Source organism: Eleginops maclovinus, chromosome 21, assembly GCF_036324505.1.
Source record: "Eleginops maclovinus isolate JMC-PN-2008 ecotype Puerto Natales chromosome 21, JC_Emac_rtc_rv5, whole genome shotgun sequence".
NCBI classification, from domain to species: Eukaryota; Metazoa; Chordata; class Actinopteri; order Perciformes; family Eleginopidae; genus Eleginops; species Eleginops maclovinus.
The window spans coordinates 4,498,353-4,520,695 of record NC_086369.1 but is presented as its reverse complement, the minus strand read 5'-3'; the positions used below and the strand labels follow the sequence as shown (position 1 = coordinate 4,520,695).

General features: G+C 39.0%; 3 protein-coding genes across 3 annotated transcripts; 2 read left to right on the top strand and 1 right to left on the bottom strand.

The window, feature by feature from the left end:
• Positions 1-2,393: 2,393 nt before the first annotated feature.
• On the bottom strand, positions 2,394-4,857 carry zgc:112408 (uncharacterized protein LOC550260 homolog). The gene is made up of 7 exons (XM_063874032.1): positions 4,851-4,857; positions 4,575-4,687; positions 3,819-3,927; positions 3,492-3,574; positions 3,202-3,403; positions 2,921-3,057; positions 2,394-2,606 (listed from the first exon to the last, which is right to left on the bottom strand). Exons 1-7 carry the CDS (start codon positions 4,855-4,857, stop codon positions 2,394-2,396), a joined length of 864 nt encoding a protein of 287 aa, XP_063730102.1.
• Positions 4,858-5,328: 471 nt separating this feature from the next.
• si:ch73-264p11.1 (uncharacterized protein LOC100000923 homolog) lies at positions 5,329-9,948 on the top strand. Its single transcript, XM_063912843.1, has 4 exons — positions 5,329-5,656; positions 6,452-6,515; positions 7,796-7,985; positions 8,283-9,948. The coding sequence occupies exons 1-4, from the start codon at positions 5,514-5,516 to the stop codon at positions 8,321-8,323; spliced, it is 438 nt and encodes a 145-aa protein (XP_063768913.1). The 5' UTR covers positions 5,329-5,513; the 3' UTR covers positions 8,324-9,948.
• Positions 9,949-11,067: 1,119 nt separating this feature from the next.
• cip2a (cellular inhibitor of PP2A) lies at positions 11,068-22,264 on the top strand. The gene is given in 23 exon segments (XM_063874077.1): positions 11,068-11,162; positions 11,403-11,505; positions 12,170-12,317; positions 12,811-12,923; positions 14,636-14,730; positions 14,809-14,905; positions 15,448-15,570; positions 16,104-16,115; positions 16,117-16,250; positions 16,359-16,434; positions 17,362-17,601; positions 18,069-18,231; positions 18,313-18,460; positions 18,807-18,906; positions 19,031-19,149; positions 19,455-19,623; positions 19,822-19,896; positions 19,981-20,091; positions 20,218-20,414; positions 20,937-21,050; positions 21,163-21,245; positions 21,556-21,695; positions 21,922-22,264. Coding segments are annotated over 22 exon segments (2,706 nt in total). The 5' UTR covers positions 11,068-11,162; position 11,403; the 3' UTR covers positions 22,069-22,264.
• Positions 22,265-22,343: the final 79 nt, after the last annotated feature.

The following is a 22,343-nucleotide window of genomic DNA, read 5'->3' as shown; positions in this document are numbered from 1 at the left end:
TCACTTACAGTACAGTAAGGATCAGCTTCTAGAAGGATGGAGAGCTAATGAGGAAGGGTGGGGAACAGAGAGTTGTCAGAGTTTGGAGACAAATGTGATAAATCTAGATGTTTAGCTTGTTCTTTTCAGAGATTAAAGAGCTGCAAAGTATAATTTAGTTCAAACAAGAAAAAAGGGATTTTAAATGTAAAAACCCAAAGCTTCAGAATTCAAAATAATCCAGTAAATTAATAGAAAATAAATATTTAAAAGCAGTAAACTTTCAACGGAAATTAAAACTATCACTAGCCTCAGACAACTAGCCGGTTCTGCTTCACTCAAAACCCTACAAAATACAATAATACACCTTATTGCTTTATAAATATATACTCAAGAGTAACATTTGTAAACCTACAGTAGGTGGCCCTCGTTTAGGTGCTCCTCTCCTCTGATTAGTGAGGTTGGAGTAGGATGTTTTGTAATATGTAACTTTAAAAAGCTGGGGCCACTCCAGTTTTGGTTATTAATAGCTCCCTTGGCTCTAACCACACTGCACCCAGCCCTTGCTGCCCTGTACTCACTGAATTCATCGTGTAATTTAACATCCAGAGAGTCTGAAAACACTTCAAAAGCAGCGAAACTGAAACGAGGTTTTCAGTAATGTTAGAGTGCACGCTGAAAACGTACAATCAACGGTCGAAAGGCAGAGGAACCGTCATGAAAACGGCTCTCTGGCCTCTACAAAATCTGTTCATCACAAGGAACACTGCTACCCTCTGTATGTGTACTTTGGTTTCAGTGCAGATTAACGGAAGAATGTCTTGATTATTAAGATGTTAATGATGAAACAGAATTCCAATACAAAAAATTGCATCATAATAAGATAAACAATAAGAAATGTTTTTGATGTAAATACTAATAGGATCTTTGAGTTTCTGTTGATGTGTGTGTTTTGTGTCTCTGCAGACTGAGCAGCTTTTGGCATGGGAGCAGCCAGGTAAAAGGTGAGTGTAAGGTCACCATGTCCCGGCCGGTAAAGAGCTTACCTTTGAAGCCACGCCCATTTTTTAGTCACTTGGGTGGCAAATAACAGAACTGCCGGGAGGGGATTATAAAAGCAACAACTTGTGTCAGGCTACACCTCTTTGGTTCACACAGACATTTGCTTTAGGACGTGGCAAGTCCCCAAATTCAAATGTGATTTCCTCATGATTGTGATTGTGCATCTACCGTCTCCTGTGGAGGTTTTGTCATTATTCAGTTAATGTTATCTATATATCTATATCTGTTATCATTTTTCTGCTACTATAACTCAATTAATAATGTGACTTAATTTGCTAGTAGTTACTTTGCTGATTCAGGAATTCACCTTCTCTCTGTTTTGCTAGCCTTACATTAAAAATGGGTTAGGCATTGTGCTTCCTGTCTCAGGCTAGCATGGTACTATAACAAGTTTAGGGCCTTGATATATAAAAAGAAATGTCAATGCAAATATCACTTACATCAGCTTATATGTCAGACATTTGAGTCCAGGTTTGGTGTGCATTAGACCAGTGTAAGGACGGTGCATGCAGAAAACAAACCAGTGAAAATAAAATCTCCTCTTGCCTGTACCAGAAATGTAATCCGCTATCTGATACGGAATAATTCCCTCTGTGAACGGTGATGTAAAGATCTGGAGGTCAGGATGTTCTATAAGAGGAGTCTTTAGCTAAAGCTTGGGAGATAATCACAGCTAAACCTCTGAACGTGAACATATTCATGTCTCAGTAAACTGCAGTATTAGGTCATTATAATGGGATGATCCATAATTAAATCCCTTTTGCATTCTCTGCCACCGTGAGCTGCATTATCAGGAATGAGCGAAAAGAGATTTACTTTTAGCCATCTTAGCTGCAGGATGTCAGCTGTCAATTTTTGACTGACAAATCTTAACAATAATTGTATGGATTGGAGTGAACTTTGTTAAAAAACACTAATATTCAGAGGATTTGAATTAAAAATCAAGATACCCATAGCAGAGGTAGAACTTAAATACAACTATTGCACCCCCTCACATAAGTCTATAACACACAGATGTGTTTATTCCACATATCCACCTTTACGTAGTATTTCAGTACACAGTATTAATTATAAATCTTATATGTTTATTTTAATTATAGTATGTTGCAGTATTGGAGGACCTGGGACCTTAGTTTCTCTCTGCCCTATCACATGTTAACAAAAGCTGATTTCAAACACAGGATGTAAAAATCAAACTATATTTTATTATCAGCGGTACCGATTTGTAATTGCGTTATATATTTACAAATAATCTATATTTAAAATACATGTAACAGCAACAGATACATGTTAAGGCTACTCTTAACAAGTTAGTTTCAGAACATTTGCAGAATATTTCCTATTCTTCTTTTTTACTTCCCTTCAGAGAATCTGCAGCACTGCGGCTGATGGGAGAGGAACATGTGGAGGAGCTCTGTGGGGAGAGCGCAGACCACGATGTTGGTGCTGCTCTGCACGGAGGGTAAAGACTGCAGGTATCTGAAGTCGGAGGCTACAGGGGGGAGGCCGGACGCCGCCTCCTTTAAAGCTCGAGATGCCTTCGCTTCTCCTTCAGCAAGAATCATCTTACAGAGAAAGAGAGAAAGGCAAGATCCAAACAAAATGATCATAATAAGAAATATACAAAGATTTCAGAATACATCAAGTTACAGCCTTACGCAAAGCTATGATTTGAAAGGAAGAGAAATTCTCATTAGAATATTGTCTATGATTTGTGCAAAGATGTCCCACATATACATTAATTTCACTGAGCGGTGGCGATACCTGGTCTTAACAGCAACTTGCAGTGATTAAATAAACAGATGGAGGAGCTTTGTGTGTTTTATAACAGGAGTGTGTCTGATAGCTGGTGTTTGTGCGTGCGTGCGTGCGTGCGTACCATGGCCCTGGCCTTCCTAATGGCCTCGGCCTCTGAAGCCATGCAGCGCTGTAGGGTGATGGGAAGCCTCAAGTCTTTCAGCTCCACCCGCTGCACCTGAACGCCCCACAGTCTGGATGTACAGAGTACAGCACCTCCTGCAGGACAACACAGGACAAACAAAATATGTAATACATTTATATCAAAATACAAACCAAACTTTTATTATCAGGTATATATATCAATATTATGTGGCACCATTTAAACATTTTTAAATTTTAAACTCTAGTAATTTCCTTCACTTCCATTCTCTTTGTGATGCTTGACCTCTGTGACAGTATGTCTGTCAGAGTGTGTGTGCCCAGCGTGGCCCTCAAGGTCGCCTGGGCCAGAGTGTGTGGCCTGGTAGCCATTTCTAACACGGGTCACCCAGAGCGAGGGGTCCACCACTCGGTAAAACACAACGGCATCCACCTTTAATGGGACCCTGTCTACGTTCAGAACCTTAGCAGGGGATGAAGAGTGAAAAGATCATAGAATAAAAAATAAAAAGGACGATTTGATCCCTGCGTATAATGTTTATGCTGCTAACCTCTTGTGGCCCCATGTTGAAGGCGACGGCCCATAAGTCCACTTTCTCAATGGCGTCCAGCCAGGGGATGAACCAGAAGAGCCCTAACGGAAAACAGAAAGACATTTCATTTTCTATCCCACAGTTGTTTTGATGGATCATCACTTCCTTTTCTATTATCTGATGATCTGCAGCTTTGAATACAGTAAAGGCTTCTACATAGTATTGAGGAGTTTTGTTTTGAAACAAAATTTTGAACTGAGCCATGTTGGTTTTCAAAAAGCTGACTTTTCAAAATGAAACAGATCACTTTTGAGTGTGAAGAAGATCATTTAAAAAAAGGTGTACCGGGTCCTTTGGCCCGTCCTTTAACAACACGTCCCAGTCTGAAGATGACGGCTCTCTCATACTCCTTAATGACTTGACACAAACCATTGACTTTTAGTAAAGTTAAAGACTGAGAATGTTTTAAATATGATTTGGTATTTCATAATTTGGACACAAGTTGCTAAACTACAATAATACATGTTACTGATATAACAATCTAATATAAAACAGGTTTTTATAGAAAAGGAAAGTAGAATAAAGATAAATATATAAACATAAGCAGTTAAAGTAACAATGTGCAATAAAAGAGAAAATAAGGAATAATTCTGTAAACATTAGAAGTAAAATGATAAACGTGTGTTTTTAAATAAGTACACTGGTGTCTTAGTATTGAGATATTATATGAAGGGTTGTTGTGCAGATTGTTGTAGGAGGATTTATGGACAATGCATGGCAATTTGTATCTGACTGCAGTGTATCCAACACCACGAGACTTCATCGAAACTGAATGAACATGGAAATGTTCTCCTTTTTGAATTTGTGGAAGTGGGTTTATCGTTCTTGGTGTTGTCTTTAAACAATATATTTTCTAAATCAGTTTCCTAACTTTTAACTCCTTTTGTTGACATTTTTAAAAAGTTGCTTCACTAGTAAACAAGAATCCTGTTACGGGACACTTTAAAAAACAATGTCATCATAATTGCATAAAGTGTGTATATTGATGGTGGTAGGTGGAGGATAAATAAGTGTTTATTCGGTGTGTTTACGTCAGATTACCTTAGCACACATCCAGGCTGAGAGGGGGAAGGTGAAGAGGATGGAGGCCACGGACAGGAGGGTGAGCACCGCCCCGAAGACTTCAACCACCCCGCCGCTCCCCCGTCCTCCATCTACCCGCAGGAGGGACACGGAGAGGTCAGGATATATAATAATATTGCTTCAGAATTTACCTCAACACGTTACCTTGAAAGGTTAGCATCAACCAGCTAAACTCCCATGACCTTTGACGTTTTCAGCAACAAATTCTTCCGCACAGACTCTCCCTATTTATACCGGGCATTACACTCCGCATCACTGATAAAATACGTTTCAAGTTAGTTTATATCTCTGTATTTAACACTAAAGCAAAGTTGTATCTTCTTCACAAGCCATTAGCATAACCTTTTTTCCATGAAACTTTATTGAGAAAAGTCTTTCAAACACACAAAACAGTGCAGAGTTGTAATCTATAAATAACACAATATCAAATAATAAGAATGAATTTAAATAATTCAACTCTAAGACAATAGAATGAAGATATTTTCATACAGTAAACATCATAATTACCAGTAACAACCCAAATGTGCTCATTTAACTACATATATTTAACAACATTAAATATATAAAAGTTTGTAGATTACACTATATAAAGAGTTGCATTGGTTTAATTAGAAGGTAATAAAGTCACTGTGGGCTTGATCTCTTACGAGTGTGCTCACTGCCTTTCACATACACATCCCACTTCCTGTGAAACCGTCACTCAAGTACTTCTGTCTTTTCGCTTCAACACAGTACTCTGCTGCACACCTCCAAGTGTTGAGCTTTCTCTTTCTCTTCCATTCCCCTGTAACTCAGCAGATCTGCCTCTATGGCCCCTATAATAATTCTCAGGGGCTGTTTTTGGAAATGAATCTGTTCTGAGGCGTGTTTGTGGATGTCTGACAGTTTCTCCTCACCATGGCAGCAGCTCTGCCAGTGAGTTATCACGGCGCCATCACCAAGACCGAGTGTGAGGATCTGCTGGGGAATAAGAACAAGGATGGAGCATACCTGATCCGAGACAGCGAGACCATCCAGGGAGCCATGTGTCTGTGTATTTAGTGAGTAAACTGCAGTGGAGAAAGTCATTTAGTGGATTTAAGTCATGTAGATGTGCACATGCAAGGAATTGGCATTGGTTGTTGGTGCATAATATAAACAGTAACAGTAAATCATTTAAATGAAAAAAAGAATCAAGAAATCTGGAAGAAAAATACTATAAGAATGTGAACAATGTAACACTTGTGCAGTCTTTACAGTTTTATGTTACTTGTCTACTTCTACCTAACTACGTTTCAGTATTTTATTGTACGGTATTTCCACTTTCAAGGATTTTGCTTTTGGTGTTTGATACATAACATCTACAGAGATAGAGAACGAAAATTAAACTAGGGGTTTTTAAGATTCAACTGAAAAGCACAAATACAATTTGAAGAAGCTTTGAAGAGACTTAAAGAAGATAAGGATTAAAAAAAAAGAACATGTTTGCTAAAGTCGATTGCATGTTGAATAGAAAGTGAATGCAGTTAACAATTACATACTGCATAACTTGAAAATGCAGTACATGATATACTGTACATGATATACTGTATTTTCAACACATTTAAGCAAAGGAAATTGCTGTAATTGTGTGGTTGTATGGTGATTGGTTGTTGTTTCCTCTCTGCTGCAATGTTCCATTTCGCATCAACAAAAAAGACCCCAAATCTTTTTTTATGCACCAACAATTGCACATGTTTATATTGAAATGTGAACATGCTGTAAAAGAGTTCTAAGGAAAGTAACAATGCTATGACCTTTATGATTTTTTTGCAACTTGAATCAAACTTTCATTAATTTAACATTTATCTTTGCAGCAAACAGAAGGTGGTGTATACCTACAGACTGCTTAAGACACACAGTGGACACTATACTCTCATGGTAAACACACACACACACACACACACACACACACACACACACACACACACACACACACACACACACACACACACACACACACACACACACACACACACACACACACACACACACAGTAAATATAAAGATTAGGTCTACAGTCAGGATCCACATCCTACTTTGTTTACACTTTCTGCATAATTCCGAACATGTCATTTATTTGTTTGGATGTTTTAATCCAAGATGTAGGATATGATTATAATAAAGAACATTAAATTAGCAGATGTGTGCAAACGTTTTACTGGTTCTGTAGAGTGTAGTTGTTGAATGCAAAGTACGTGGTACAATTACACTGAGAAAAGGACCACAGTGGCCGATACTGCTGCATACAGAAATACTATGAATTCAAAATGAAACTGAACTAAGGTCTCACTTTCTACACTGAGCTGTACAAAGACAGAAAAGACACCAGAAACACCTCCTCTGTGTCATTTCTAAATTTAGAATAATAAATGAATTCACCACAGAATCAGTATGTTCTGTTTTGACCCCTAACTGGAAACTCGTGCCTGTGTCACAGGAGTTTCTCTGACGTCTTATTAGACACAAACACACATCGCCAAGCATAGTTTCCAGATCTCTGAAGGGCCACCCACACACACATTTTTTTTTTTGGGGTGTTTTAAACTGACAAATTGATTTGCTTTGTCTGGCTCTTTTTGATTGTCTTACTTTTTCAAATGATTTACATTATAGTTCATTCATTTTTCGATTGTTGTTTTTGGTGATTTTTGACAAGTCATTATTTTATACTCCTTTTCACCTCCTGTCAGATTTGTCATTTTTCACTTCTTTCATGATGTCGCTTTCCTCCTTCTTATATGTTGTTTTTAGATTTAGCACTCATCCAGTCATTTTTCAAGCAAAACTGCAAAAAAAAAAAATGTCCTGGTCAATGTAAGGAGTTTCTTTTTTCCTCTATTCAACTCATTTTAAACTGAATATTTTAAGATTTGAATTCATTTTGCAGGTTGGGGTGCCTTAGTTCTTCAAAAGTCTGAACTTTGCTTTATTTGAGGCTTTATGTACATTTTTTTTTGCAATTTGATATTGTTATATATGGCATATAGGAACAACATCTAAACGATGGGAACATGGTGTCTGACATTTCGTTTTGATATTGTTGTTCCCCTTCGTTTCATATTTCCTCTTCCTATACAGTGTGGTGTCTGCCATGATGAAGATTTTCAACTGCCAGTCTGATTTCTGTTATTTACTGCATGCTGTTGTTTTTCCTTCAGACTGCAGGAGGTATTGAAGAAATGTATTTTAAGACTTTGGACGATCTGATCCGGCACTATAAGAGGAAGAACCAGGGCCTCGCCATGCACTTGCGGCACTCTGTCAAAAGAAGGACAGCCCTGTTGTTCCAGCCAAATTATCCACAACCACAGAGGATGGATGAACCTGAGGATTCACCTGACTATGAGAGTACGCCACATGTTTTATCCGTTGCTCTATCTTAAAAAGCGTTTGTGTCTAAATAGTAAATCAGCAAATGCACAAAACACAACATGTGTATAATAATCAATGCAAGAGCTCCTTAAAGTGGGTGAAATGCAGCTTTAAGATATACGACTAATGAAATGACACTGCAATTTTACAGTTAATACTATTCTTTGCATAGATTTCAAAAACCCTTTATACCACAATTTCCATTGAACATCATCAGCATCTTCTTTTATTTGTGGTATTGTTTGACGTGTTATTGTCTTTATTTTCCTCTAGATGCTCCTTGCTCTGATTATGTTGAGGTCCTGCCTGAATGACGTCTCTGACATTTAGCTTCAAAGACACGAGGAGAGCGGAAAAGACATTTTGTATCAAAAGTTCACAGACTGGATCAAATTCAGAAATGCAGTTGGACAAATGCTGTAGAAAAAGGGATGTCTGTTGGATGGATTATTATGCAATTTGTCTCAGATACTCATGACACCCAAAGGATGAATTGTTTTTGTGAATTGCAAAAATCTTGACTTGGAGTTCAATGCTATTCAACAAATGCTAGTTTGCTGAAAAACTAAACCCAATATCCCCTCGCAACAAATGAATGATTCTTATAACATGCAAAGCTTCCACACAGCACTCTGCTGCACACCATGTGTTAAGCTTTCTCTTTCTTGGTTGGCTTCAGTGTTGGAAGGAGAATACTTAAAGTTAAAATGAACTTAAAGTAAAAATACTGCAGTCATAATCATAATTATATTAAAGTACAAAAGTATTAGCATTAAGACCAAAAGGAAAAGCACACCTTATAACCCCTTTCAGAACAAATTAATATTTACTTTAGCGCAATTATAGTTATTGATGGAATACTGTCTTTATCATGTAAATGATGCAGCTGGTTATGATGGAGCTCATTTTCAATAACATAACATACTATAAATCTCTAAAAGGTCAAAAGGTTGAGTAAGCAAGGCAAGGCACGTTTATGTATATAGCAGCTTTCAACACAAGGCAATTGAAAGTGCTTTACAAAAATAAAAGACATTAACAGCGTTAAGAAATAGTGCAGCAGAAATGTTTTCAGCCTGGATTTGAAAATAGTAAGAGTTTCAGCAGAGCTGCAGGGTTCTGGTAGTTTGTTTAAAAAGTGCTTCAGTACTAAAGGTGTTATATTACAAAAATAACAAGTGATTTAAAGTATATTTAATATACAGCGTGTATTTAGTTTATCTGTTCCTGCTGTACATATGTGACTGTTCATCTGCAGAGACTTAGACGTAGTAAACTTACATTTCATGTGAAAGTAATCTGAATTGTCATAGCGAGTCTCTTATCAACATTTGCATCTGATACACCATGACGCATATGGAAACATGTCCGTTATCTCAGTCAGCATAATTTTTGTGAACTTGAAATATCTAGTTCAAGCTAGGTGAAATGTATAACAGGAGAATATTGTGTCTGTTTTGGCTGCTAAAACAGTGTTTGTTTTTAGTTACACTGCAGTATCCCTTATTGTCTTGGCTTTTATTTCTGTCATTTTATACAGTACTGAACATTTCAGCATTTATTTCCATTCCATGTTGATTGAAAGGGGGGCTGGTATTTGTTATACATTTCTGCTTTGTAAATACTAATCTGTTACATTTTCTTGAACCACTATCTTTTGTACCCGTATAATCTTTTGAGTTTCATGTGAACAGTAAAAAAAAGTCCCTCTTGCAGACACAAGATACCTGAAACTCAGAGACTGTACATAATTTCCTCACTTCGCAGAAAGTTATGTTAATAATCTGAAGCTTTAGTTAGATTTTTCCAGCACAGTATAGAGATAAGATTCAACCGAACCACTTCTGCGTTGTTTGTTGGAAAAGAAGAGTAGCTACTTCACCCCGTTGCTTTCACACCACCAATGTCAACTCACAATAAATGTTAAAGATATTTTTTATTTGAGGCATTACTTTACTCTATTAAGAGCATCATTTTAGCAGATCATTTTTGAAATCTTGGGCAATGTGTGCATATTTGAAGTAGATGCCTTCTTCTGTTTATGTGCAGTTTCAGACTAAAGAAGGACAGAACAAAAAACTGCAAAGACACTAGATAAAAAAAAAAAAAAATTCAGTGGTGGGTTTCTAGAGTATATGCATGGTATAACCACAGTTTCCCCACACAGACATGAACAGCGTCAACACTCAAATACAGCTCTGGAATAAAAAAATAAGAGACCACTCCAAATTTGTCTTTAATCTCAATCTCTACATGTATGCCAGCGAACACAGATTGATTGTTAAATTACAACACAGATAAATGTTGTCAGTAGTTCATAGTATCCAAGAAATAAAAAATACAAAAAAATAATTGAACTCAAAGACATATAAACAGTGAAAGCACAGAAACTGATCATGCTCCAGTGGAGCTGTATATCTATCATTGTTCTATAGCAGAAAGTATCACTCATGAGATCTTTTTATGGACTCACTGGTAATAACAGGCAGATATTGTAAGCCAATTGCTTATAAACAATCTGTTCACATATTATGTGGGAAATATGTCAACTTCAGAATTTGAGATTAATGGTTAAGAGTCATACCATAACGGCACCCTTTCAGCATGAACCACTTGATTTACTGCCTCTGTTTAAAAGTATACACACACACACACACACACACACACACACACACACACACACACACACACACACAAACTACTTTAGAAATCTGGTAAAAAAATAAGAAAATATTGAATTCTGACTGATCTTGCTTGACATAATCATGTTATCTAAACAAGTAAACTGGCGGTAATTGTGTTATATTTTGTTCATGTATTTATTTTTCTCGCCTGTACCCGCCCGATACATACTAAAGGGGGGAATTTATATTTAGTAAACTAAATGTATTAAATAACAAAAAAAATACACATACATATAACTTTCAGATGTTTTAATATTTAGGAGAACGGTATTCAAATAATACAATTTATTTATTTGTATCATCCACACATCATACAAGCTTTTTTAATGTCGAGCTAACCTGGACCCCCCTCCCCCTCTTTTTTGACTTGGTCCCTTCCTTTCTCGTTCGAAGCGCAGAGCGGGAGGAAGTAGCTGTTTTGTGTTGCCGGTAGTTGTTGATGTTTCTTTGGGAAGGAGAAGCACCACAGGTAGTCTGATATACACAAATAAGCACAATCATAACTAATGTTATAGTTCAAAATATATATCCAGCGGTCAGAAAATGTTTGGCCCGTTTGGAATGCTATTGTTATAAAGATCTTAGGTGGGCTTGTTAGCTAACGTTAGTGTTAGCATCTTGAATGTTCAAGATGGAGGTTTAAAACGTCTCTTTGAAAGCGAGCTTGTGTCACTGTTATAACCCTATAGACAATACTTTTGCTCAACAGGATGGACATGTCGACGTGTTTGAAGTCTCTGTTGCTAGCGATCCAGCAGTACAGAGTCGGAAGGACTGCTCAAAATGCAGCTCAGCTACATAAACAAGTGGAGGTGAGCCTGAATCAACTTAAATGATCTGATTTAATTCCTCGTTATGGCAGATGTAATACACCATACAAATACCAAGGGAGCAAGGTGGCTTTTAGATATAATATGGACACAACGATAGGGCTGGGAGATATGTTTATTTTGTGTTAGAAAAGCCTATTTTTGTGGTTTTTTAACCCAGTCTTGGATACTAAAGGATAGGTACTTTATTGATCCCAAATTCTTGTGTTAAAGCAGCAGTCTGTTCAGGCATTACACATATTTAAAAGGCGGATAAAGTAAAGACATAAAAAACATAGACAGCACAGAGTAGAAAAGACACATCTCATAAATAATACACAATTCAAATCTTGCAACTACAGATCTATAGATTGTATATAACATAAATTGTATATATATAAAATATATAAATGAAAGTAAAAATAATGGGATTGTGGAAATGGTTTTGAGTACAATTACAAGAGAACTGGATTCACCAAAGAGCATAAATCATCTTAATGCGTAACATTACAATCTGTTGTAGCCTTGCCCTTGTGATTACAAACAAAACAATTGATAGAGATGCTGTGTCTTTACTGAATGTGGGCTGACATGTGTTACATGTGTACATAACAACTTTCAGGTACATTTACCTATGAGTGCATGTTGTGTTTGTGGTTGTGTGCAGGAGGTATCAGGCCTCAAGTGTGACCAGCTGCTGTCCTCGGGTCAGGCTCTGCCCCGGGAGTGTGTGAGCGGGCTGGTGGAGCTGGCTGGAAACCCAAACACCAGCCCCAACATGACGAGCTCAATCATCTCCCTGCTGGCACAACTAGGTACACATGTATTAACATCCACATGTGCAGTGAGCTAAGTCAGTGTTTCCTGGTGGCATCAGAGAAACGATTTTGCTAGCATTTCACCCACTTTTGTAAAATCTTTGTGAAACAGACGATAGGTGTCATACAGATGCAAATAGGATCTAACACATCTCTCTGCTGCTGGTTTAATTGTGCATGTTACTAATAAAACATTACATTTGTTGTCTTGTAAAAGCGATGCATATTCAATTCGATTTGAGGTCTGGGATTTTTATAACGTTAGCAGTTCAGCGAGGAACAGAAAGATAAAATGGAATTTGAAGAGAATAAATACAAACACACAATCAAATCACAAATACAAAAACTAATAACACAAGATGCAATGAAATGCATAATGAAAAAGGAGAAAGTGGTTATAATAAGTTTGATTCATGAGGCAAGAAACTGAACAGCCAGCTCTTTCGTAACCAAAATCTTTGTCCTTCCTACCTGCTGCTCTCTGCTCCAGCTTGCGATGATGACAGTCGGGAGATTCTTCACAGCAGCTACAGCCTCACCAGCACACTGGCGTCTATCATCCACTGCCACAACGCCACACCTGGGGAGCCTCTGGTACTGCAGGTAAGAACATCACTGCATTTGGTCTAATGCAGCGGTTCGGAACCTGCAGGCCTGGCGCCAGAACAAATCTACAGAGAGAGCATGTGATTTTCATGGGAGGGCACAAAAAACCTTAAAGTGCCGCGGCACAATATAGATAACATCAAATAGCATGGCCAACAGCATTGCGTAAAGACGCACACCTATCGCAAATACACATGAATAAAACCCACGAAACCATTATTGCAACGGCGGCACAGACACAGTAACACAGCACTCATGAGCAAGGCACAATTTCACAATACAAACATGATCTGAGAGGGAGTTGGTTGACAGCTAAAAGTGATATCATATCAACGACAGCTGTCACGTAATAGCGGTTCTGAGCCAGCTGATCTGTGTGCACTAAGGTACTTATTTCCTTACTTGTTTCCTCGCTCATCTGTCTCTCTTTCCACAAACTCTCACAGGAGATGTGTTCTTTTGATGCGGCATGTCTTAGCCGTTTCTGAAAACATATATATTTTTAAAATTATTATTTTGGGGGAGGGCAGAAATGTTAAATGGGGGGGCCTGGCCCTCCCCATGGCGCCGGGCCTGGCAACCTGTGGTCTGCGGCCCCCTAGGGGGACGTGAAGGCATTGCAAGCGGGCCGCCAAATAATTAGCAAAACATTATAATTTATGTTTTATTTATTTTAATTTTAATTTTAAACGTAATCTTTTTTTTCAAAATTTAAATTGAAAGTTGATGGTAGGAACTTTCCCAAGGGGACCACATTGATAATGCAACTGATTGGTTGGTTTTGGTAAAAAAAACAAAAACATCCACAGCTAAAACTATCCAAGTGTATAAGTAAGGGATAATGTGCAGCAAGGCGGTCATTATGGGGAGAAGAACACCCGACAGGCCGATCAGGGAGCCCGACGCCAAGAGATCTCTTGCTCCTGGCTGAGCCTACATGCTGCATTTACAGCATCTGTACATATGTTATGTGTTTGTAGGCTATTCATTTAATGCACTTGTTTTGATGTTTGGATGTGATTTACCTCAATACATCAGATGCGTGTAACATATGTGCAATTGTTATGTATAAGAATGCATTTCTCAATTTCTGAATGAAATTGTTATTAGACAGCCCCTCCTTTTTTAGTTTCTGGTCTCTGTTACTGATGGCCAGCTCCTTTTCTAAATGAAAAAAAAGCACTTTGAGAACTTTATTTAGCCTCCCAATTGTTTCTGATTGAATGTGGTCTGTGGAATTTGTTTTATTCTTAAGTGGGTCCTGGGTCGAAAAAGGTTGGGAACCGCTGGTCTAATGTTTCCCTTGTGGATCCACACATAGCTGCTTTCTCTTCTGTGTACAACATATTTTCAGTATACAGCATATATTGTTTTACTACGTTTTATAAAAGATCCTTTTGGGTATTTTACTAATATTTTTGGTGAACTGAATCGAAATTGTATCAAAATCGCAATATGGGTTATTGCAATGTCCAAATCCCACAAAGCACAATATTTGGTAAAGGCAGAGTAAGAGTAAGGCAGGGTAGACGGATGTTAAGGCACATATTTATATGCCTTTTTTTTTAAAATAAAGTAAATAGATTTACAGCTTGTCAATGTTGGGATACAATCTTTGAATAATTTTGAGCCAGGAAAAAAACCTCTGTTATTCATGATCAATTCAGTGATAGATCCTTTAGTGTAATGTTGTCTTTTGTGTCCTTCAGTGTTTGCAGGTGCTGCAGAAACTGACCTACAACACTCGCATCTTCCAGTCGACAAACTACATTCATGAGCTCATCGCCTTTTTAATGACCAACATGTAAGAACCACATCTCCAGATATGATTAATTGATGGATTTTTGATCTTTCAATTGCCGTTTTGCTTTGGTTCCCATAGCCAGTCTCACAATGACGACATCATCATGCCATGTCTCGGCCTGATGGCTAACCTTTGTCGAGATAACCACTCGGTGCAGAGCCACATCAAGTCTCTGGTGAGTGACTACACAGGAAATAAACAGGAAGTCTGGTTAAAGATGTTAAATGTTTGTAATGCCTCCTGAGATAGGGTTGAACAGACAGAGTGGATATGTGGAATAGAGGAACAATGACTTGATTAACTGATTAGACAATTGAAAAAAAGGAACCGTTTTATTATTGGTTCAAGGAAGTCGTTTTTTGCAACATTTCATTCTGTCATTTTTTCGACCTTTGAATGGAAAACATTCACAGGCTTTTTATTTTTCTTAAGTTATCTTTCTTCTTTCCTCAACTTATTTCACATTCATTGTTAAAACACGTTTGCAAAATGTCAATGCAAATAACTTCTTTAGATGTTATTTAGATACAGAGATAAATCATTAAAAAAGAGTGAAAGATATTTCTAATACGCGTTATTTTTTGTCTTCTAATTTCTAAACCCCAACCCTTACCTAGCCTTTACCTATTTCAACATGCATTCACACAACATAAAGATGGTCCGTTTGTGGCTACTTCTAGATATCTTGTAAATATGTGTTTGTGTGTATTCTTGCAGGACAACGTGAAGCCATTCTACCGCACTCTGATCAACTTCCTGGCTCACAACAGTCTGACGGTGGTGGTCTTCACGCTGTCCATCCTGGCCAGCCTCACTCTGAATGAGAAGGTTGGAGAGAAGGTAGGCGGGAAACACTCAATACTGAAAGCTCCCATTTGAAAGACACATTTATATTTTCAAATGTATCGTATCCTTTCACTCAAATGAAGCAAAATCTTGGTAATCAGAAATACTTCATGCTTCCTACGTGGGGAAATGTGCATTGTTACAGCAAAAGGGACAGTGCAGATAAAAGGCAGTATAAAATGAGTGCACATATATAATAGAAAAACAACATAAATAAAGAGGTAAGTAAACATTCATTAAATTATAATCCACATATGGCAGCATTGTAAACATTTTAGAGTATTGAAGTAGCAGCAAGTAATAACATTAGCAAATTACAATAAGTGATATATGGCAGTGTTTTTGTTTCTGAATTGAACTTTCATTGTGGAAATGACACATTTCAAATGTGCAGTTACATATATTTTGTCATTTTGCACTCAATCTCGTTGGCCAATCAGCACTTTGCAACCCTTTATTATAACAACTATCATGTTGTAGGTAATTCATCACTGGAAAGTGCTTAATATTGTTTCTGTTTCCCGCAGCTCTTTGATGCGAAAAAACATCCACCAGACTTTCCAGCTCGTGTTCAACATCATCGTCAACGGTGACGGCACGCTTACCAGAAAATACTCCGTGGATCTTTTGGTGGACTTGTTGAGGAACCCAAAGATCACAGATCACCTCTCAAGGTACGACCACATGCCGTTTTTTTGTCTAGCAATTCACCACACAGTGTTTGCTTCAAGCCTTGGTTGACCACCTGCCTTTGAACTGAAACTCACTTTTTCCATTTGCAGGTACCAACACTTCTCAGCATGTGTGTCTCAAGTGTTAGGACTGCTGCAATCGAAGGACCCTGACTCTGCAGCAAAGGTGCTTTTTCTTTATTTACACATTATTCTGTGTATCTTTATTTAACCACTGCACAAATAGACACTCTAAGCGTCCTCTGTGTCCAAAATGTGTCAGTTGTGTTGGATGGTTAACTGTTATGTGGTGCAGCTAATCATATGTGAAACTAAGCAGTACCCACTGTGTTTATAGTGGTAAAAAAGCGAGCCTTAAAATAGAGGCCAGTATAGCAGTGACAGGAAATAAGGGGAAATACAGGGAGATAGAAGGTTTGTGTATGAAATGAAAAAAATAAACACATTTAAAAACATTATAAAACAGCAGCGTATGCTGTCCAGAATTAATAAGGGCTTTAAAAAGAAGTACTATAACTATATAAAGATGATATAATGATATATGAACAGCTGATCTAAAGATGTGCAACTCTTCATGTTTCTTTTATGAAAATGCTACAATAGCAAAATGGCAGATTGCATCCGTACAAACTGAAAGGAGTATTAAGTAAATTATTATGAGTCTATTGGAGGCCAGTAGAGCAATGACAGGAAATAAAGTTTGGGGAGTTTGGAGGTTTTGCAGCATAGTTAAAAAGAGCTGCGCTGCCCGTGTTCTTGTGCTTATAGTTGCAGGTTTTTAAAAAGGCAGTAGGAGGATTTTATTTATATATAAGGATTATAAAATCAGTGAGCAACGTAGGCCAACCCCAACCTATTAGCTTTGAAATGAGTAAAATATCCTTAGATATATATTTTATTTATCTTTTAGTTGATTCTAAAATGCAGCAGCTGTCACAATACCCCATTTCATCCAGGATAAATAAAGTCTTCTGCATCTGATAAAAAATGATATGATGTACAATACTTCATTATTTAACTATAACTTGTCAGTATTATCGCAAAACTAACATTTAGTTTTAATTTGACCTTGTTTTGTTTGCCTTGTCTGCAGGTGCTGGAGCTCCTCCTGGCCATGTGCAGCGTCTCGGAGCTGCGGTCTCTGCTGTGTGAGGTGGTTTTCAAACCAACGGCCCCCAAACTCAGAGCAGCAGGCCGCAGGCAGGCAGCTGGGCTGGAAGGAGGACGCAAAACAGAGACCGGACTCGCCCTGGTGCAGTGGCTGAGCTTGCCTGTGGTGGGCGCTGAGTCCTGCTCACTGCAGACCCTGCAGCTGCTGAACGAGCTGCTCGAGGTGGGGCAACTCTACAGGGACACATGACATGCAGAGAGTATGTGGAAGTGGTTTGACCAAAATCTAAAAAGATAGTTAGAGCAGTAGCACAGTGAAATCAAACATTAAAAAAAAAACCCCTAGCCATAATACTCCTTTCTACAGCAAAGATTAAAGCACAAGCAACATCTCAAATGATCATTAAATACATTGCACAATTAAATGTATGCATTTGGTGTATCATGCTTAATACGTGTTTTGCCTAGTCTTTTATAAGCTCTGTGTATATGGTGATGAAATACAGTCAGTGTTTGAAAAATACAGAAAATATATAAATACAATTGATAAAATTGAAAAAGAAAGTATAAGAAACATACATATACAAAAAAGACAAATATGACATACATGTGAAAATGAGGCTGTTAATAACAGCTTCAATTTATTGTTTTTCTCTTCCTCTCCATGTTATCTCCTCTCTCTGCGTGCAGGAGGCAGTGGGAGTGGACAGTGTGTCTGAGTGTGTGCTGAGCTTTGTGGAAATGTTGCTACCCGTCCTGTTGGGGCTCCTGAGGGGCCTCGAAGCTGCACAGGGGGACGCTCACCTCAGAAAACAGTGCCACCGCATCACACACGTCACCAGCCTGCTGCTCAATATCCTTCACATGCCGGTCTGCTCTGTGTTTGTGTGTGGTTCTGTGTTGTTGTTTGTTTTTAAAGCCTTAACTCCTGCACTCCTGTGTGCCGAGGACTCCACCAGGTGTCTGGTGTCCCGACAGGTGAGCGCTCAGCTCTGCCTCACGCAGGTCGAGTCCCTCCTCTCCTGTTGTCACAGCAACAGCCCCCTTAACTGCCACCCCCCCGGCTCCGACAACGACCTCAGGTGATTGGTGAATCACAATAAAAATGCTTTATTTCGTCCTACAGAGGGACTTACAGATGAAAGTAAAAATGAACTAAGTTTGCCTTCACAAAACAGAAAGCGGTTTAAGAAAAACTCTTTCAAAAAGATTCTGTTCAAATCGATCTAAAATAAAAACCATAATAACCACAGCTTGTTTTCTTCATCTGCTCATGAAAACAAAAAAATGCTAAATGAATAAATAATTCAAATAATGCTAATTCTTTCTATTACATTTCTGCTTTGCGTCTTCTATTTAAGTCAAATATATAAATGCTTGGTTCATTTTTGCAGTGTTGGTAGAGAGAGTTAAAGTTGTGTGTTTCAGTCAGGTGTGTGCAGACGCTCTGCTGAAGACTCTGGAGCTAATGAACAAACTGAGACAGCAGGTGAAGGACATGGAGACCAGCTTCTACCGGATGCTACAGGTAAACACAAGTTCAGTTTCCCTGAGTCCAATGGGACATTGCGGCAGTAACGTGCGGTGGTTGAATAAGTGCAGGTTTCTGTGTTTTAATCTTTGCCCTCTCATTCTCTCTGTTTATCATCCAGGACCAGAGGATCGTGACCCCCCTCTCTCTGGCGCTGACGTCCCACCACAGAGAGCGAGTTCAGACAGGACTCTCTCTGCTGTTTGAGGCCACTCCACTCCCAGACTTCCCCTCTCTGGTGTGAGTCCCTTGCTGGAAAGAACACATGTTTATTTTAAGAATGTAAAGTGTTGCTGTGTGAAATAATAAAGGTCAACAAAGGTTCAAATAAGTAGATAATAAATACAAACTTATCTTATTGGTACATTAAGTACTTTCCCCCTGTTCTTTCTTATCTCAAATGAGATTTTGTTATGTTTCTGAGCTTGAATGAAAAGCTTGGAACCACTTTATCGTTTGGCCCATTGTCTCCACCAGACAGCCTGTTGTAGCATCTTGTTGTAGATGCTACAGTTACCTGTACTAATCCAACCCTATTTGTCAAGTCTTGGAGAAAGTATGGCCGCCAACAACGCCTATCGCCAGCGGGAGTCTGAGCTGTCTGTCAAACGTGTCGCTGTGCAGGAAGTCCCGCCCTCCAGCATCCTGGACTCATCCTGTGGATCGAGCAGGAGCGTCCACTGTCTGGCTGACAAGATACAGAATGGCTTAGAGGTATTATATATAATCATATAATTCAGATTGAGAGGAAACAAAGCCCTATTTTTTACAAATGTGCATAGCTTTGTTTTCAGGCGTTGCAATCTATAACTTTGTCGAAAAAAATGTATGTTAAAATGTAGAGTACAAAAACAAAGTGATTGCCTCTGGAGAGAAAAGCCTTTACCACTGACGTCCTGTTGTTGTTTACAGCTGCAGGAACAGGTGAAGGACTCCCATGTGTCGGACATCATAGATGTTTATGAACAGAAGCTCTCAGCGTTCGCGGTCAGTATGTTTATATATTATATATTTATATTAACATTTATTGTTTGGCTCAGTTTTTCCAACAGTTCTATCTCTCTGTGTCAGTCTAAGGAGAGTCGTCTGCAGGACTTGTTGGAGGCGAAGGCTCTCGCCCTGTCTCAGGCCGACCGTCTCATCGCTCAGTATCGCTTCCAACGAGCTCAGGCTGAGGCAGAGGTAACACACACACACACACACACACACACACACACACACACACACACACACACACACACACACAAATGATAAACAAACCTGCATTGATTTGGTCCCCTGTGTGTGTGTGTGTGTGTGTGTGTGCAGGCCTGTAAGCTGGGCTGCCTGCTGAAGGAGGCGGAGCGCCGTCGGGAGGATCTGCAGTCGGAGCTGAGCGGACAGGTGCTGGAGGTGGAGCGCTGCAAGGCCGACATGGAGGAGCTGCTGCAGCACAACGCCCGGCTGCAGAAGGACTCAGAGGAGCACCAGAGCCTCAAAGGAGCCTACAACGCTCTGCTCAACAGGTACGAGGCAGGGCAAACACAACAGATTCATATAGATTCAGAAGATCTGCAGGTCTTGAAAAGTTATTCAAGACCCTTTCTTGTAACTTCTTGAAGCTTAAATTGATGATTTACTTTGATTTGGGAAGTACTGCCAAATACATCTGATACAGATATCAATAAACTCATACTCTTAATAAATAATTGTGAGCCTTGGAATTAAACCATATGTAGTTTTAAAGTTTTTCAATTTGATTCATTACTTTCGTATACATTTGTGAAATCCATCAATCAATTTTCAGCCACTTATCAGGGTTGAGATTAATTATATTTCTAGATATTCCTGTACTATGCACTTGGGAAGCACTGACAATAAGTATCAATTATTCACTATTTGGAGTCCTCATCATTATTGTATTGTATTCATAACGTTTTTATAACATTACATTGAATTTAGTTTACACTGAAACCCTGTTCCAGCCTCATTTGTTTTTCTGGAATGTTCAGTGTCTTTATAAGTACCTAACAGGTGGATCTGTGCAGGTTTAACGAGAGCGAGCGTCTTCTGAAGGAGCTGCAGGCCGCTCACATCTCGCTCACCAAACAGAGCGACACTCTGAGGAAGAACCAGGAAGCTCTGACACTGCAGCACGAAAAGTAAAACACACATCTGCATCTTGTTTTCCTCTCACAACGACTCGTTGAAGTTACCTTGTGTTCATAGGTTCAGGTATGAGCGCCCTCTCTAAAATGTGCGTGTGTCTCTCAGGATGGCGTCAGTGTTGGAGGAGAGAGAGCAGGAGATCAGATCTCTCCGTGCAGATCTGCAGCAGAAGAACAGCGACATCACAGGTGAGTCTAACCTCAACATCCGACAGCGTGTAAACACTGCATGTGCCGATCTGGGATTCATCTAGTGTCGTTTGCTTGAAAATAACATGTATTTCAACTTTGAGGTTTAGACATTATCTTTTACTGTGAGGATTTTTGTTCATGATGTTTGCAGAAATCAACTGAGTTTCAGTACAGTGCAAATAGAAAAGCACGCACATACTAAAAAAGCGCCTCCTCCAGGTGTTGTTCCTACGAATCGGGAGCAGATTTTAGGGTAAAATTCCCAGCATTCATCTCTAATGCTTCACTGAATGTTCGTTCCTGTCAGGTCTGCGAGGTGAACTGCGGGCCGAGGAGGAGAAGCTGAAGGAGAAGGATCACGAGCAGAGAGATCTGGAGGAGACGGTGGATGTTTTGAGGAAGGAGCTGAACAAGACGGAGCAGGCCAGGAAGGACGCCAGCATCAAGGTGATTTTGATAAATATGTTAGGTTAAAGCTTAGAAGCATCTGCTTTGAGGCCTGTATTTTAGAAATTCAATCAATCATTATTTTCTGGACCATGTGGGACGTTTTCAGACTTATCAATCAGTAGAACACAAATAAAAAGTCTATATTGAGATGAATCACGTCTCTGTACACACACGGCTGTAGAGATGTATCGCTCCTCCTCTCTGAACGCTCCCCTTCTTGCAGGCATCGTCTCTGGAGATGCAGAAGAGCGTTCTGGAGACGAAGCTGAAGCAGCGGGAGGACGAGCTGAGCAAGCACTCCTCCATGATCGCCATGATCCACAGCCTGAGCAGCGGCAAGCAGAAGAACGACGTCAACCTGTCGCTGTGACGAAAAACCGCAAGCAGATGAGTGACAGAGGAACATGAGAGAATTTGTTTTTAAACCTTATGGATTATATCTTCATTTTTTAACTTGTATGCAGAAATGATCATACCTAATGAAATGAAACTAAACTAAGTGATATTAAATCTGTATATTGTATCTGTTTTTAATGCCTGGTAAATAAATGATGGATCTGTATTCATGTTGGCCTCCTATCCCAGTTACAATGTGTGTGTGTGTGTGCGTGTGTGTTGATATATAATACATGTTTGTAGATGACA